At 27.4% G+C, this 17,477-nt stretch overlaps 1 protein-coding gene across 1 annotated transcript; it reads right to left on the reverse strand.

The window, feature by feature from the left end:
- Positions 1–3,442: 3,442 nt before the first annotated feature.
- Positions 3,443–5,170, reverse strand: LOC101220356 (NAC domain-containing protein 83). Its single transcript, XM_004140500.3, has 3 exons — positions 4,657–5,170; positions 4,223–4,509; positions 3,443–4,015 (listed from the first exon to the last, which is right to left on the reverse strand). The coding sequence occupies exons 1-3, from the start codon at positions 4,835–4,837 to the stop codon at positions 3,710–3,712; spliced, it is 774 nt and encodes a 257-aa protein (XP_004140548.1). The 5' UTR covers positions 4,838–5,170; the 3' UTR covers positions 3,443–3,709.
- Positions 5,171–17,477: the final 12,307 nt, after the last annotated feature.

The following is a 17,477-nucleotide window of genomic DNA, read 5'->3' on the forward strand; positions in this document are numbered from 1 at the left end:
GTCAAGTTTTATTGGAATGCATACTCCTTTATGTTGGATTCATAGAAAATATGAATACGATATATAATGGTGCTATCCAAGTTCTTATTGATGTAAATAGGTCAGAAAACAATAAGTCTCTAATGATTTAATCCAGTTGAAAAACTGTGAGTTGTAATGTATTCAGTTGACTGGTATATGGACGTTGCATACAAATCTAATTTCATCAGCAGTAATTTCTTTAGATATCTCTATAACTCAAAAGTTCTTTCGGGACCTTTTTTCCTTGATGGTTAGTCTGTTTGGTTCCAGAACTGAATATAATGCTGAGGAAAATGCAGCCAAAAAATTGAAGGACAAACTTGTTCATACAGTTTGATTCTTAAAAGCTTAACTTGTATCATACGATAAGATTATTACTCCACTCCTAAAATGATAGATAGGGTATGTGGGTATAGGGTTTCCTTCCATCATCATGGAGATTCTTTCTTCATCCACTTGTGTATTAAGCTGAACCGTCTAAACTGTCAAGTCTTTTTGAGTTTCATTTCTTTTGCAGGAATTGTTTTCAGTTTCATAACTGCTGGGCATGAACTGTACCCAATTACAGGTACCACTAACCTTGCTACCCAGTTTTTCACCAAATTTGAATATTGCATTTCTTGAAAGTCTTTCCTATTAAAGGTTTGAAATTGCTGTCTCAAAATGTCAGGCATTTACTAACCATTGAACTGGAGAAGTATATAGAGTAGGTTGATTATCAAACATTGACATGAAAGGAATCCTGATTGTTCCTAACTTTGCTTTACTGGACCCCACCTGAAGAATTTTCTGGGGTGGATTTCTTTTGCATAAGTTGATTTTTATCTTTAATTTTGCAGAGATTCAGGGAGAGCAAAAAAAGAAAAAAAAAAAAAGAAAGAAAAAAAAGATTGGGAGATGGATAAATGTCTCTGTTGCAGGGATTCAAAGCAACCTCTCTTATTTAATGTTTGTCCAAAACAAACAGCTTATAAGAGTGGTTGGGTGAAGAAGTGGTCAACTTACATAATTGATGACAATTCCTTCACTGATAGGTAATTTCTATTCAAAATTTCTCTATTGCCCTTGCTTGATTGAGACCCCCTCCTTATTGCCTTTTGATATGTTTCTAGGATTGGTAGGATTTTTCTTTAAATGTTATTGACCTTATCAGGTTGGCCTACATAAGAATTTTTTTTTTTCTTTTTTCCCTTTCCTTTTCTTTTCTTTCTTTCTTCTTTTTTTTTTTTTAATAAAAAAGTTTTAGCTGTAAGTTTTTGTGGTCTACCATGACGTGCTGCCCACGTGATTGACAAATGAGAAACCCTAAGTCAGCAATCCACAATCCAATCCAATTCCTCAACTTTTTTTTTTTTAAAAAAATTTCTCTCATCTTTTGACAATGAAATTTGTTCATATAAAGGTGACGTGAAGAACTTCAACAGCCTTTGCTGATTCTAACCTTCCATCACAAGAAATTCCAAGGCCACCATTTTTATCATTTATTTTTAAAATACTGCCTCTTTTTATTGACTATAACTTTCTTTAAAAATCCCCTTTCTTATGTAGAATGATTTCTATGAATCATGCTTTACCCCCTTCTTTTTCTTTTAAAAAAATTGTTTTCATTTGTTGTGTGAATTGAGTTTCGATTGATTTGGAAAAATATGAATAAATGTAGCTTACAAGATAAATAAACTCATAATTTTAATTTTTAAACAGTTCAAATTCAACCCATGAGGTGAATAATTTCCAAGAGTTTAAGCAAAAGATTGAAAAGGATAGACTTCCGGTACGGTTGAATTGACTTACTAGTTCAAAGAAAAAATAAAATAAAATTACAAACAATGAGCCAAAAGAATGAAAAAACCCCAAAAATTAGATATTGTTAGGGATGATTCCAAATAAAGCTAATCAAGCAAATTAAAAAATTTGCTAAATGTAGATTAAAAATTTAAAACCGAAATTGACCAAAATTAACCCAACACAAAAATTGACAAGCATTAACCATCCCTTTTTTATGGTTTGGTCAATTTTTTCCTTTTCCCATTTTACCTAATCCTGGAATTTTATTAACAAATTTGTTTCCAATCTGCAAAGAATTGGAATATATATATATATATATTGAGAAGCTGAATTAACCCCGTGTGTGAAGGAAGCTTTTTTTTATTTAAAAAGTGTTAAAATATGCCGCCCTTTGGGTTTTTTTGTGTCCATTTGGCGGGCATTCATTGGTGTGTGGGCCACGCATTTTAACCTCCCCTGCCTATGATATCACAATCTTTGCGTACCACGTCTACTCACCTCTTCTTTATTACACTCTGTCACTTTTTTTTTTTTTTTAATAATTAATAAAACGCACCACGACGGTGGGTGAGTCAACCGCAGGCCGGCGAGGCCTTGCATGCCTGACACCTGTCTTGGGTTCTCACTCGAACCTTTTAATCTTATGATTTATAAAATCATCACATTACTGCGCTTTCTTAATTCAATTCAATTCCATTCACTCCACTTAATTACTTTTTTTTTATATCAATTGGAGAAAAGAATTGAAGTTAATTCTGAAGTGTTATTTTGAGAAATATGGCGTTTTGTTTCTGTGGTTTCTTCTTCACAACAAAGAAGAAGGCATGGGGGACATTGCTCTGACATTTGGAACAATGAAAGTTGACTTTCTTTTATAATTAAGAGATTATAAAAGGATTCGAATTCAAAACAATTTTGCTTTTAAATGGATTTGAGTGAATTTGAAGATTTTTAAAATCAGCATATATACTCAGCTTAGAATTGTTGGAGACTCTTTCTCATTCCAACCCTCCTCCCTCTCCCCTCCCTAAAGAAAGAAAAGAAGAAATTTGGAATTGGGTTCTATTGTGATTATATTTATTTATTTATTTATTTTGATTTTGAGAGTCAATTCCTCTTCTTTTTCTTTTGCCTTTCCTTGAAAAAAAAAAGAAAAAAAGAAAAAAAAGAAGAGAACTTCTTCCTCCTAATCGGATCCTCCGAGGATCACATTCTTGTTCTTGTTCTTATTATTTATCTTTTAATTGTTTTTCTTACTCACACACACAAGAATAAATTATACAACAAATTTATTAATGTCCTATTTATACCTCTTCCATCTTTTTCTCCTCCCTTTTCCCCTAACCCTTTCCATTCTCCTCCCTTTAATTTCTCTTTTTACACACACAAAAGATGGTGAAAAATAATTCATAACTGCATGGCTTGCACAAGAATGAAGAGTTAAAAAGTTTTATTACAAACAAGAGACAGCATTATTTTGATAGGGAAGTTAAGACGATCAATTACCATATGACTTTGAAAGCTTGATAATGATCTTTCATTTGCTTCATGTTAATCCCAATATAGGTTAATAAGTTTGATATTTTCAATCTGAATAAATAAGGATAAATAATTCAATTGTTGTTGAGTCTTAGTGTGGGTAACTAAGAAGAAGTTAAAACGCCGATTCAGTTTCATTGATCTCTTTTTGGGCTTATGATACTGATATATGTCTGCATAAACATAGACCAGAAACCTTAAAAACTACATAATGACCAACCAACAACTAACATTCTTCTTTTTTCTTTCTTTCATGGTTATTCTGACATTGGGAAATCAGAGAAATTTTACTCCTAAACCAAAGGAAGATGATGATTGAAGAAGACCCCCTTCCAAAAAAAAAAGAAAAAAGATTAAGCTCTTCTTAAGGTTTTCGTCTGAAGTAAGGGAAGCTGTTGCAGCTGCTACTTTCTTCATGATCATCCAATTCATTATTTGAAATCTCAGTGATCCCACTTGAACCTGAAGATGAAGAAGAAGGAACCAAATTCAAATCTGTTTCAGCCCTTTCTTTTCTCATGAAATCATAAAACACTGGCTTCCCCATCCTTGTCTTTCTGTAGCTGATGTTGCTGTTGCTTGTGTTTCTCTCCTCTTCGTTTTGATGTCCATTTCTTTTCTTCAAAAATATACGACATAGAACCCAATTCTCCATTGGACCCACACAACTCTGCACAATTCATCAACACTTTAATTATTTCAAATAGTTCATTAACCAAATAGAAGCTGCTAAAGTGTTAGGCTGTTGAGTTTCTTAGGATATAAATCATAACCCATCATTCTTTTTGAAAGTTTAAAATGAAATCAGAATCAATGGCAAACAATGTCCAAAATCTAAAGTATGTAGAGTAAAGCCAAACCCAGAAGTTCAAGTCACCTGAAACGAGGATTTTTCCTGTGAGGCATTAAGACAAACAGTTGGTGGGGAAGCAAGACGATATTCGTGCATAATCCAATCAGTTCGAGAGCCATGTGGGGGTTTTCCTCTATAGAAAACAAGAGTTTTCTTCAACCCAACTACTTGATTTCCTTTGGAAGTCACAATTTGTTTGTCGATTCCAGTAGCTTTCCAATAGCCCGAAGTTGTTGCTCTGTTTGATCTGTTCCCATTAGGGTATTTAGCTTCTCTTGTACTAAAGAAGTACCTCTCTTGCTCCATATTCCCTACAAAACACAAAACCAGTTTCCCATTCATTACGACAAAATCCCTCACTACCAACTTCCAATTTCTTACAAATAAATAAAAAAAACCCCCCAAAACAGACGTAGAAACGAAAGTTCTTGAAAAATTGGGGAAAATTTAAAACTAACCAGGCAAATCCCATGGATCAGCTTTGCAAACTTCAACTTCTGGGATGATTGAAGCAGGCAAAGGACAGGAAAAAACCTTCCGCTTCAAGTATTGAACAACAAGCTCTTCATCGGTGGGGTGGAAACGGAAGCCAGGGGGCAATCGAAGGACGCCATTTTTGACAAAATTAAGCTTGTCCATGGTGAACCGAAGAAGGAAAAGAGAAAACCCAGAAAGAAAAAAAGGGTGAATTGGTGCAATTGGTGGGAGTGAAAGAGGGGGAATTCTTATAGTTGGAGAAAGGGAATCATGGGAAAAGGGGAAGAGAAAGAAGAGGCATAAAATGGAAAAAAAAAGAAAAGTAGAAAAAGGGAAGAGGAAGAAGAAAGAAGAAGAAGAAGAAGAAGATGAAAGCGTGGGAGTAAGAGAAGGAAAGTGAAGGTTCTTTATAGTAATGGGTGCTGCCGCTGCTGCTGCTGCGCTAAGAGAAGAGATGGAAAGGAAAGGGAGAAGGAATAGAATTGGACGACATGTTTGGCGTAAACAAGACTCAATCTACCATTTTTCTTTTTTCTTTTTTCTTTTTTTCCTTTAAAAGCACCAAATACAAATTTTAATTAAAAATTATTAACTCTTTAAATTGAAATAATGTTCACTTTTTGGTTTATTTTTTTACATCTCAATTTCAATTTCTTATATATATATTTCTTTTTGTTCTTTTTAGTACTGAATTTATTTATTTTTATTTTATCTCTAAGTTTAATATTTATTTACATTTTTACGTTTGGAGTTTTCGACAATGACTCATGTCCTTTTTTTTTTTTTTTTTTTTTTTAACTTTGAGATTTTCTTCTTACTTAATTAATTAGGAAGTGAAAGTTTTAAATTCACTTTTTATAGCTACAAAAATTGAGTTAATTTTTTAAAAAACTATAACTTATCTGTTAAAACTTTGATTTCAATGCATCTCAAATTTAATCTTTATCGAAATTAATTAATTGATAATAATAAATTTTATATAAGTTATTCATTTTTTCTATTAGTGTAAATTTCGTATAAATGTATATAAATTGGTTTACGAACCTTAACATTAAGTAGTGAAAAGTAAATACCATAGATAAACCAAAAGTTAAGAGTGTTAGTCAAGGAAAAGAATAAAATGGTAACATTTTAAAATCCACAAACCAAATACAAACTTGATCTTTTTATTTATTTATGAAATTTTAATTATGTTTTTCTAGTTTTTTAAAATACTTGATAACATTTTATTAGGTGGATTGAAAGATAGGGATGAAATATATAGTGGCTTATGAAATAATAATTGATGATGTTATTATGTATTAAGTTATGGTGTGGAATTGTCATATTCTGTATTTTATTAATTTAAGTTTATGGAGATATATATTAAAGTATACTTCTTTAGCTTCTCTAACATAACTTAGTCGAAGTTGTGATCCTATAAGCTGAATTGTGTTTGCCTAATGCCTTGCTTTTTTAGTAACATTTTTTAAGAAAAAAAAATTACTTATTTGAATAAGGTGTTTCTCTCAATATATATGAACGTAAATTATGTCTACAATTATTTGATCATAATTAGATTTGGTTCATTGATAGTTTCACCACATGAAAAAGTTAAAAAGAAGAGAAAGAAAAGGAGAATATTTGTTTAAAGAAATACATTGAGATTGAAGCTTCATAGGAGAGTTTCTAAAAGAATAAATTACGTTTATTGAAGTATGTTCATTTCAAAAATAAAAAATTCGTAAAAGAATAAACAACACGAAGTAATTAAAAGAATATATGATTTTGAAGGTTAGGGGATAGTTGAACTAAAAAGGAACTCAAATTAAAACAAATTTATAATTTATATTAAGAACTAAGGTTTTTCTTTGCACATTTGATTTGATGACTAATGTATTTGGACTTTAGAGATGAATTGTCTTCAAAGGGAAGACTTTGACTCTGAATTTGGTTGAATTAAAAAAAAAAATTGTAGGTAACAACATAGTTGCGATACTAATCATCCACTTCCATCATATATATATATGATGCTCGGGTTGAAAATTAAATCATAGGTGTTTGATAATCGTTTATCTTTTTTGTTTTTTCGTTTATAAAAACTAAAGCTTATTTTCTTATAATTTGATTTTACGTTTGGAAGTTTTTAAAAACCAAAAACAAAAAACCAAATTGTACCCAACACAACAATAGGATTCATTTTGTTACTTATATGCTTATTTTATTTGAATCAAAATTATTGTAAATAATTTTTTAATTTTATTTAATTGATGTAATCAATACAATTGTCAAAACATACAATAATTTTATTTTTTTATTTTTAGGCTTGTGCAAGATTTGGTCACTTTATAATTTGGATTTAAAAATAATATAAATATTTACTACATTTTTGCTTAATTGAATAAGAATATTTTGTTTTAAACTTCTTATTTATATATTCAATGGTTATTTTAATATTTATAAAACCATATGATTTTTTTGTATCAATAAGATAAATAAACAAAGTTACATGCATAGATCAAATCTCACTAAGTTTATATTATTTTATTCAATACAAAACTTACATTATCTTCTATAAGATATGATGATCTCTTGCATTTAAAATTCACTTTGATTGAAATGCTATCATTGTTTTGCATTTTAGATTTTTGGAAAGAAATAATTTAAAATTCATAATCTAAAGTTATGGGTCAAATAAAATATTAAGTTATCAATGGAGAAAATGAAGTGAAATTGACCATGGAGAACAAAAATCACAAGCCATCTAAAATATTGCCCAAGTTGAGTTTCAATTATATATATAAAAAGTAATAAATAGTTCAATGAATATAATTTATAACATATATAAGCTAAGATAATTAGATTTGTCAAATGTTAAATTATCTATTCAAATTCTATGACTATTTTCTTATTATCGTATTTATTGGTTTTTAACTCTATCATCTACGATAGTTTTTAATTTCTAAAACATATGTCGTATAAGAAAACATTTAATTAAGTTTATATTACATAAATATGTGTGATCGAGTGGTTTGATTTGACCGTATTATAGTAACAATAAATGATGAAATTTACATATAATTCAATTGGTGAAGGATAATCAAAGAGCAACATTATTAGTGCTTTTCCAACCAAAAGTGATCACTATACTAAAATTAATTCCACCTTAATATTAGTAATTGAAAAGTTCTAATGCCAATCATTTTTATTTAGTTGAATCAATCATTCAATTCATTCGATTATTTTATAAGTTATAATATGTGAGATGTGGGTAAAATTTATAATTTTATTTTAGTATATCAAACAAAAAGTTTAAAAACATTCTAATTAATGAAATAATATTTTACATTGTTTGAATAACTATAAATATTTCGAACAACAATTTAAAAAACTTTAAATGGTAAAACAATCCAATATGCAAAAACAAAAGATTTTAACCAAATTATTAAATTATTTGACAAAAAAATAAAAACGGAAAATCTAAATTTATTTGAATAATTTAAATAGAGATAAAAAGAGAGAGAGGAGGGGGTATAATGGTCATTGTGAGATTATGAAGGGGAGTGGAGAATGATATGTTATATTATGTCAGGCTTAGAGGGGGAAAATCAAAGTACAAAAATACCCTTATAGTGAATGAAAAATATTTGATTTATTTTGTTGTGATGTGGGGAACAATCTGCCCTTTGGTTTTCCGTACCGAAAAACCCTCCAATTTACAAATTCCTTCCAATTAAATCCTTTTCTAATATATATATTCTAACCATATGGATTTAATTTAGTAAATGATTTAAATTTATTATTCACTCCTAATAATTTAGAAGATTAGTTTAAAATAATTTATGTATTTGAATTTTATTGGTCTTATAAATTATTAAGTCGAACAATTTATTCTTTATATAGTTTGGTTAAATTTAACTAATTATATTTTATGTAGTAAACTAAAAACAAATTTAGTAAATTAGAAAAAATTAGTTCATTGCCTTGTAGACTACATAAATTGAAACAAAAATTAAAGTACAAATTACAGTAAAGATTATAAAAAAAAAATGGAATTTGTCAAATAGTAGACAGATAAATTTTAATTTATACACATTTTATTTGTTAACTAAATTATTTATATTAAAAAAATTATTCTAAGCTATTCTTTTCTGTAACCCATTTGAAAAACACTTTGAATTTCTAACCACATTTGAAAATTTGGTGAAGATTTTGAAATTTTAAATAAACAAATTGTAACTTTCAATGGTTATTTATATATTTATTTTCTTTACTTTATGTATAAAATGTTTCACGTACTTTGTTTACCGTTATAGAAACATTCAAAATTTTCTTTGAAAGTGATGAGAGTGAGTACAAGTTTGTTGAAAACTCACGTGTTCTATTAGTAAGAAAGATACCATAAATGTTGGATCATCAACGTTACGTGTCTAATTGAAATTTAAAATACTACACGACGATCGTTAACTTTTCTTTTTAAGATAACAAAGTGGGGTATAAAGATCTAAACGACCATCATAAAAAGACAACGAAGATAGAAAAGGTAAACGCATGTAATTATACTACACGACGATCGTTAACTTTTCTTTTTGGAAGGTAGAAAAGGTAAACGCATGTAATTATAAAAGATTGATTATGTGGATATAAGGTAGCATATAATGTAGGTTAGCTATAAATAAATATTGGTAAAATTATTTATAAAGAAAAAGAAAAGTGGATACACCTAAAAATAATCTTTAATATTGTTTTGGTTAACAAAACATGTTTTGTTAGTGTATTTGATTAGTGATTTTTGAAAACATAATTTTGTATTTTGTATTTCATATTTTTTTTAAAAAAAAATGTTTGGTACATATTTAAATATATAAATTCAAAATATAGACAATGGTATATTTTTGTAAATCACAAGACTATTTGTTTTGAATATAGTGCATGAACAAATACGAATATGAAGTATTCAAACTTTAAATTCTTTAGTTGGTTGAAATCAAATATATGTATTTTTAAGTATCAATTGTTCAATTAATTTTTGTTTAAATAAAAGATTCTTATAAGCATAACTTAAATTGTAACATGAAAATTTATAAAAGACTAATCCAATAGTTATAACACAACTTGAAAAATAATTATGCCCTAATTCCTTTTTCGAAGATGGCTAAGTCGGTCCTATGGAAACATATATCAAAGATATGCAAAATCTACTTTAAATTCCTTTTTGGATGGTATTGTTTGTATTCCTCATTTAATCTTATCCTTCACACTATAGAGAGAATATTATTTGACAAACCCACACATGAAAATAAAATCCCATTGGAGAAAAAGAGTGAACTTTTAAAACTCTTTCATTTGCCTATACTAAACTATTCTAAACTAAACTCTTTTCATCTCCAACATGTTTTATATTAGTTTATTAATATTGATTAATTAACAAGTAAAAGAAAGTTAGCTAAAAGTTTTCTTTAACTAATTAACCAAATAAAACTTCAATCTAATAGATTCTTTTTTGAGTTTATGGGATAAAAAAGAAAGGATAGATTCAAACATTCGATCTTAAAAGAATAAAACGATGCTTTATAATTGTCGGACTATGTTTATATAGATTTTATTTGGTTTAAGTCACTTTCATTTCTAGTTGAATATTTTTTTAAAATTTATGTAAAAAAATACTACTCTTTTACGTAACATTTTATTTGTTTTCTTTTCTAATTTTTATATTTGGCCAATTCATGTATTTTTCTTTTTAAAACATCTTTTAAAATAAAAAAGTGAAAGAATGTAAGATACCATTGTGAATATTAGTGAAAAAAATCAAACAAAATAACTTTATACAAAGCCAATAATTTAATTAATGAGGAAATAGTGTTGGTAAACAATATTAAATTAACAATTAAAAACGATAAAATTAGTTTATGATTAGCAAACTCATGAAACCCACCATTATTTTATAGTTTTAGTTTTGAATATTACAAAATCTTTTACTAAGTTTGTTTTAAATATAAATAGTGGTTATATTGTAATTACTTAGACTAAAACAAAATTTTAATATATTATTAGAATTAATTTATTGCATATTAGTCATAATAATATTACATGATTTATTTGTTTATATTCTTTTTCAAGTGGAGGTGAATGTCAATTTATAAAATCCCATATGCACAAAAGATCAAATCTCAAATTACTTATACATTTAATTATTTTTCCTTTTGGAGAGAAAAAAAAAGAATTAGAATATTATTGTTGTTATTGTTTTCTTTTTATTATTTAAAAAGTATGATGGTTAAAGATTGACAATATGTTGAAGATTCCATTAGAAAATAACAATTGGAAAAGTTGGATGTGTGGAATTTAATTTTTTCATGGATCAACATCAATTTCTTCCATTTATATTACAAAACCACATGATGTTGGATATTTTAGATACTTTTTATTTCGAAATTGTTGAATATAAAAACATATTTTTATGTTGAGAAATTTTTAACAACTATTTGAAATTTCAAATGTTTGACGTTTGTGACATTATTTATCATTAATATTTGAAGGGATAATCGAAATATCATTGCATGTATTGAATAAGAAATAATTTATTTTCTTGTACGAACAAATTATGAATTTCAAACCGTCTTCTCAAATAAGATAAGAAAGGATATTAGAAATAAATTCTTGTAAGAAATTTGCATGCAAGGCATTGAAATGGAATTTTGGCCGCATGGATTTGGAGGTTTATGCATGGCAAGTTATTTAAACAAATTTAAATAAAAAAAAAGAAAGAGAGAGAATTTATTTTTTCCATATAACAAATAAAAACAAAAACAAAAAGTGACAACTAAATTGCCTTTTTAGAGAAAATTAAAGTTAGTTTATTTATAAAAAAAAACAAATACAGCCTCACTAAAATGAATGTAACTTAAATTACATTCAATATGCATCAATTATTAAAAACGTTTATTACTCAAATATATCCATTCATACTGTAAAAAAAAATTAAAATATCACCTTTGGTCTTTAAATTTGGAAGTTTGTTTAAGTAATGAGTATTTTTTTTTAAAAGTAAATAAATTGAATAAATTGATTGAGAAAAGGAATAAGATATATTTAGAGGGAAGGGGTAGAAAGGTAATTGAGGTAGAAGGAGAAGTAGCGTGAGGGGTACTTGAGGGAATAAAGGAGGAAGAGGGGCCCAGATGTGTCCGAAAACGAGGGGCAGCCACGTCAGATGAGGGACAGAAACGGCAATTTAGAGTTTTTTTTTTTAAAAGAAAACAATGGAAAGTGGGTCCCATACATCTCATGAGATTTTGTAATATCTGATCTGTCTCCCAATTTTACTGATTTTTCTCTTCTGTTCCCTATCCTACTTTTTCAATTTTCTTTTGTTCTTTATCTCTCTAATTTCTATTTCAATCATTTTCCTATTTTCTATTTCCCTATTATCTTCTTCCATTTCGAATCTCAATTATACATTTATATATATATATATATATATAACCTATTCTTTTTTCTTTCAATTTTTACGAATTTTATGCTATAGCTTAACAAATTGAACAAGAAAGTAAGAGTAAATTTGAAATTTTCTAATTAAATAATAATTTAAAAAATTTAAATTATAGGATTATAATTTTGTCCTTTTTATCTTCCCGATCAATTGGACAAACTAATGAGTTTTATACCTTTTTCGTTTCTGACCAATCTTATAATTAAGGAAGTTCGTTGTTCGTTATAAGGATATTATTGAAGTTCGTTATTTATAACGAGCTTGATGTATTTTTCTTTTTATAGTATGTACTTTGTTCGTGGCGTTATTAATGAGATGATGAGTTTTTTTTTTGTTTGTTCAACGAATATTAAGGACAAAATTTAAATTTTATAGTTGGTGGAAGTAACCGTTATTAAATTTATTAATCATCTTCGAAATGAAAACGATAGTTGTAAGACGTACATTATTAATTGTTATACGTACACATATGTACATACACGTGTATATATATATATAGACATACATATCTACATTATATATTTACACATTTATTTATATATGTTTTTATATACAATTACATGTATGTTTTTCATATATTTACACAGTTATATATTTATATATATATGTTTTTATTTTTACCGTTCTATTCTTGTTCTTTACCAAAATTAACTTGCAATAATTTTATCATTTTTTTTAAATTTAAAATAAGCGCATTTCTAACACACGAATCTCACTTCTCATTGCTATGATGATTAATCGCCTTAACTTTAATTCTTCAATAACATTATCAATACTTAGCAAAGTTGAACTACTAAAATGTATATATATTTTTTATAAAGACTAAATTGACACGGAATTTTAATTATTAGAAAATTTATTACATTTACACTTTTGAAATTTGAAATTTTATAATTATCATCGCTTAAATTTATCCTAGCTATCATTTTGAATTCAAACCATGCCTTAAAATACGCCAACAACCCTCGTATTTTAAGGGTTAACATGCAAGCTCTCAAACTAATTTACTCCTTTAAATGACACAAATACCCTTAAATTATGACAATTTGGTTGAATCCAAAAACTTATGACATTATTTTTAAGTAAATAGTCAGTTATTACATAAGCACACATGCACAACCTCAAACCGTAAACGCACTAAGTACATGCATGTCCCACACACGTATAATTCAAATTTAGATTTAAATTAAAATTTATTTTATTAAGAAAACAAAGTTATAATAGATTTATTTATTGAGAAATAAAATGTAAAATAATATACTTTATATTAATTTAAAAAGAAAGTCAAATTTATAAAATAAATATGTCATATATTAGTTCAAATTATATATAAATTAATAACTAATGGTAAGAACATTCTGTCACCATTGTGTAAATTCAAGATATTTTCAAGTAAAAATCACATGAAACAAATACAAAAATACAATAAGTAAAATATTTATAGATTTTTTCCACATTGTTTAATTTTTTTGTGTTACACTTTCATATTAACTATAGTTGCAAAAATAGGTAAGAAGCAATTTATTTTTCTAGAACTCAAAGACAATAATAGTTGAATATCAAGTTGTGATTTATGCATATTTTTTGTATTGATTTTTTGTTTGATTGTGTTGAAAGAAAGTTATAGTTCGAAGTGTTAGAGACTTGACCACCTTAGATTTGCAATTCTATTATGTCTTATCATCTCCTCTCGTGCATTATAACCATTAAGTGTGTAGAAAAACATGTGGTGTTTGTTTAGTTATACAATGCACTTACTTTCCCCTCACGTGTGACTACCCTTTTGATGATTGAATTTAATCGTGTTTCTTTTATTATTTTAGAGATTATTTTTTGATATTTAGAACAAAATGATGTGTCTTTCATTTTTAATTTCCTCCGAAGAAAAATATGCAGAGAAGAAACTATTGTTGAGTTTTGTGTTATATATATACAGAAACATTGCTTCAATGGTTGAGACATTTCGCACGCGACTTAAAGGATAATCTTGAAGTTTATCGATCTGCGATAAATAGTATTTGTAGTCATTCAGATTCTTGATTTTTACTACATTTTCCTATTTGGTTTCTTATTGCTACAGTGAGGGAGAAACTAGGATGAAGATATAATCTGTTTTGTATTGGTCATATAAAGTTTATGCATGTTTCCCCTCATAGTTGCCTAAGGTTTAGGATTCTTTCCTTTAGCCACCAATCTAATGATAACCAGTGGTTGAAATGAATGAGAATGAGTATTATGTGGTTTTTTATTTAGTTTGTTAGGTTGCAATCTTCCGGTAGGTTTTCCATTGAAAATATCTTATTAGAAGCTCAACGAGCTTTAGGTAAGTGTTTTCTTTAGCGAGAGAATTGGTTAAGTATTTTTTGTTTATATTTCTGATTATTAACTGGTCATTGTTTCTTACTTCCCTCTAATTCTCTTTATATTTCTGTTTATATGTTGATGTTGCAATTATGGGAAAAGAAATCATGGAGTTCTTATAATTTTGGTGATGAAACTAGTAAGGGGCACTTTCTCTTCATTGTGCCCTTTAAATGTTGATTACTGTGATTTAATTTTCTATAGCCCATTGGAATGTTGTTTAAGCACTTCTGCAATGGATCTCAATGAACCATTTTATTCTGAATATATATGGGACTTATGGACAAAGGATTATTTCCTACAACTACAACTCACATTTTTTGTTGTTGGAATACATGTCCGATCCAGATAGATGATGAAGCTAGTTTTTGATGAATTATAAAGAAAAAACAAAAGAAATAAGGAAATTTACGTATGAATGAAGATGTGTTCAGCAACGGTGTGTTTGTAATGCAAGGAGGTGTGATAGAAGGAACTGCATGAATGAAGTTACAGAACTCGATGCCAAAACGTGAGTTTCTTCTCAAATTTTCCTTTTATATTCCTTATGTTTTTGTATTTTTGAATATGCAATTTTCAAATATATATATAAAAAAGATTGAAACTCTTTACTATTTATTTACTTTACGAAATGGAGTAAAACTGATGAACTCTTTCAAGTTCATTTAAGTTTTACTTTGAATAGTTTCAACTTTTTATTTTATTTGTAAATCACTACTTTTGTGTGCAGGTTGAGATTTATGATGAAGATAAGGATAACGCCAGGAAATATGAGATTGCGGCACTTGGAGGGCAAACAACTTCATAAACCATGTTTTTAGTGCATTTTATGATAGATTGAAAGAGGTTAGTGACAATATTTCATTAGACTATTGTCTATGCACATTAGAATTAAGGTACATCTTCCACGTGAAAGTTGACGAGTGAATTTAGAAGTGAAAATGGAGAAAAAGAGGTGGAGTTTAAGCACAACATTCTGTTATTGATTATCTATCATTTTTTTTTGTGGAGATTTAAAATGATTTTGACCACATGGTTATATTGGTACAATATGTAGTTTCTTGACAGTTTAAAAACGTCAAAAGAGCCTGTTTTTGTAGTAGTGTATGTTTTTAAAATTTTATTTTATATATCAAATGTCATATGTTTTAGAAAAATTTTCTTTTTAACTTTTATGAATTTTATGCAACAGCTTAACAAATTGAACAAGAAAGTAAAAAATAAAATTTATAATTTATAATTAAATAATAATTTTAAAGAATTTAAATTCTAGATTACAATTTTATCCTTTTATCCTCCCGATCAATTGGAAAAACAAACTAGATTTATACATTTTTTGCTTCTAACCGATCTTATATAAGGGAGTTCGTTATAAGTATATTGGAGTTATTTATACCTTTTTTGCTTCTAACCAATCTTATATAAGGGAGTTCGTTATAAGTATATTGGAGTTTGTTATAAATAACGAGCTTTATGTATTTTCCCTTTTATAGTATGTACTTTGTTCGTGACATTATTAATGGGATGATGAGTTATTTTTTTTTTGTTTGTTCAACAAATATTGAAGACAAAATTTAACTTTTATAGTTGGTAGAAGTAACCGTTATTAAATTTATTAATCATCTTCGAAATGATAAAGATAGTAGTAAGATGTACACTATTAATTGTTATACGTACACATATGTACGTACACGTATATATACATAGACATACATATCTACATTATATATTTACACACTGATATATATATAAGTTATATTTTTATTTCTGAACAACTGGAGAAACCTAAAAACCAAATTTAAAATTATACTGTTCTATCTTGGTTCTTTACCAAAATTAACCTACAATATTTATCATTTTTGTAAATTTAAAATAAGCTCTTTTCTATCTCATTTCTTATTATGACAATAACAATATCAATACTTAGCAAAGTTGAACTATTATAAAAAAAAAAAATTCATAAAGACTAAATTCACACGAAATTTTAAGTATTAGAAAATTTATTACCGTTACATTTTTTAAATTTAAAATTTTATAATTATCATGGCTTAAATTTATCTGAACTATCATTTTCAATTCAAACCATGCCTTAAAATACGCCAACAACCCTCGTATTTCAAGGGTTAACATGCAAGCTCTCAAACTAAATTACTCCTTTAAATGACACAAATACACTTAAATTATGGCAATTTGGTTCAATCCCAAGACTTATGACATTATTTTTAAGTAAATTGTTAATTATTATGTAAGCAGTACACATGCACATGAGCACACACGCGACAAGTCTCAAACCCTAAAACGCACAAGTACATGCATGTTCGCACACGCGTATAATTTAAATTTAAATTTATTTCATAAAAAAAATATGATAGATTTTTTATTATTGAGAAATTACATGTAAAATAAAATTCAATATGCAATATTTTACCATTTTTAAATATTTAAAATAAATTCTTTTATAATACACGGATCCCACTCCTCATTGTCACGATAATTAAGCACATTAACTTGTCACGTTGAAAACTTATGTAGTTTTTCAATAACAATACAAATGCTTAGCAAAGTTGAATTATTAAAAAAATCACGAAGACTAAATTCACACGGAATTTTAATTATTATAAAAATTATTACAGTAACACTTTTGAATTTTTAAATTCTATAATTAACATACTAAATTTATCCTATCTATTATTTTCAATTCAAACTGTGCCTTAAAATACACGGTAAAATACGCCAACAACCCTCGTATTTTAAGGGTTAACATGCAAGTTCTCAAACTAAATTACTCTTTTAAATGACATAAATACCCTTAAATTATGACAATTTGGTTCAATCCCAAAACTTATGACTTTACTTTTAAGTAAATTGTCAATGATTACATAAGCACACATGCACATGAGCATATACACGAACACAAGCCTCAAACCCCAAACGTACACGCACAGACACACAACTCACACACAGACACAC

The sequence above is a fragment of the Cucumis sativus genome, chromosome 6 (assembly GCF_000004075.3).
Source record: "Cucumis sativus cultivar 9930 chromosome 6, Cucumber_9930_V3, whole genome shotgun sequence".
NCBI classification, from domain to species: Eukaryota; Viridiplantae; Streptophyta; class Magnoliopsida; order Cucurbitales; family Cucurbitaceae; genus Cucumis; species Cucumis sativus.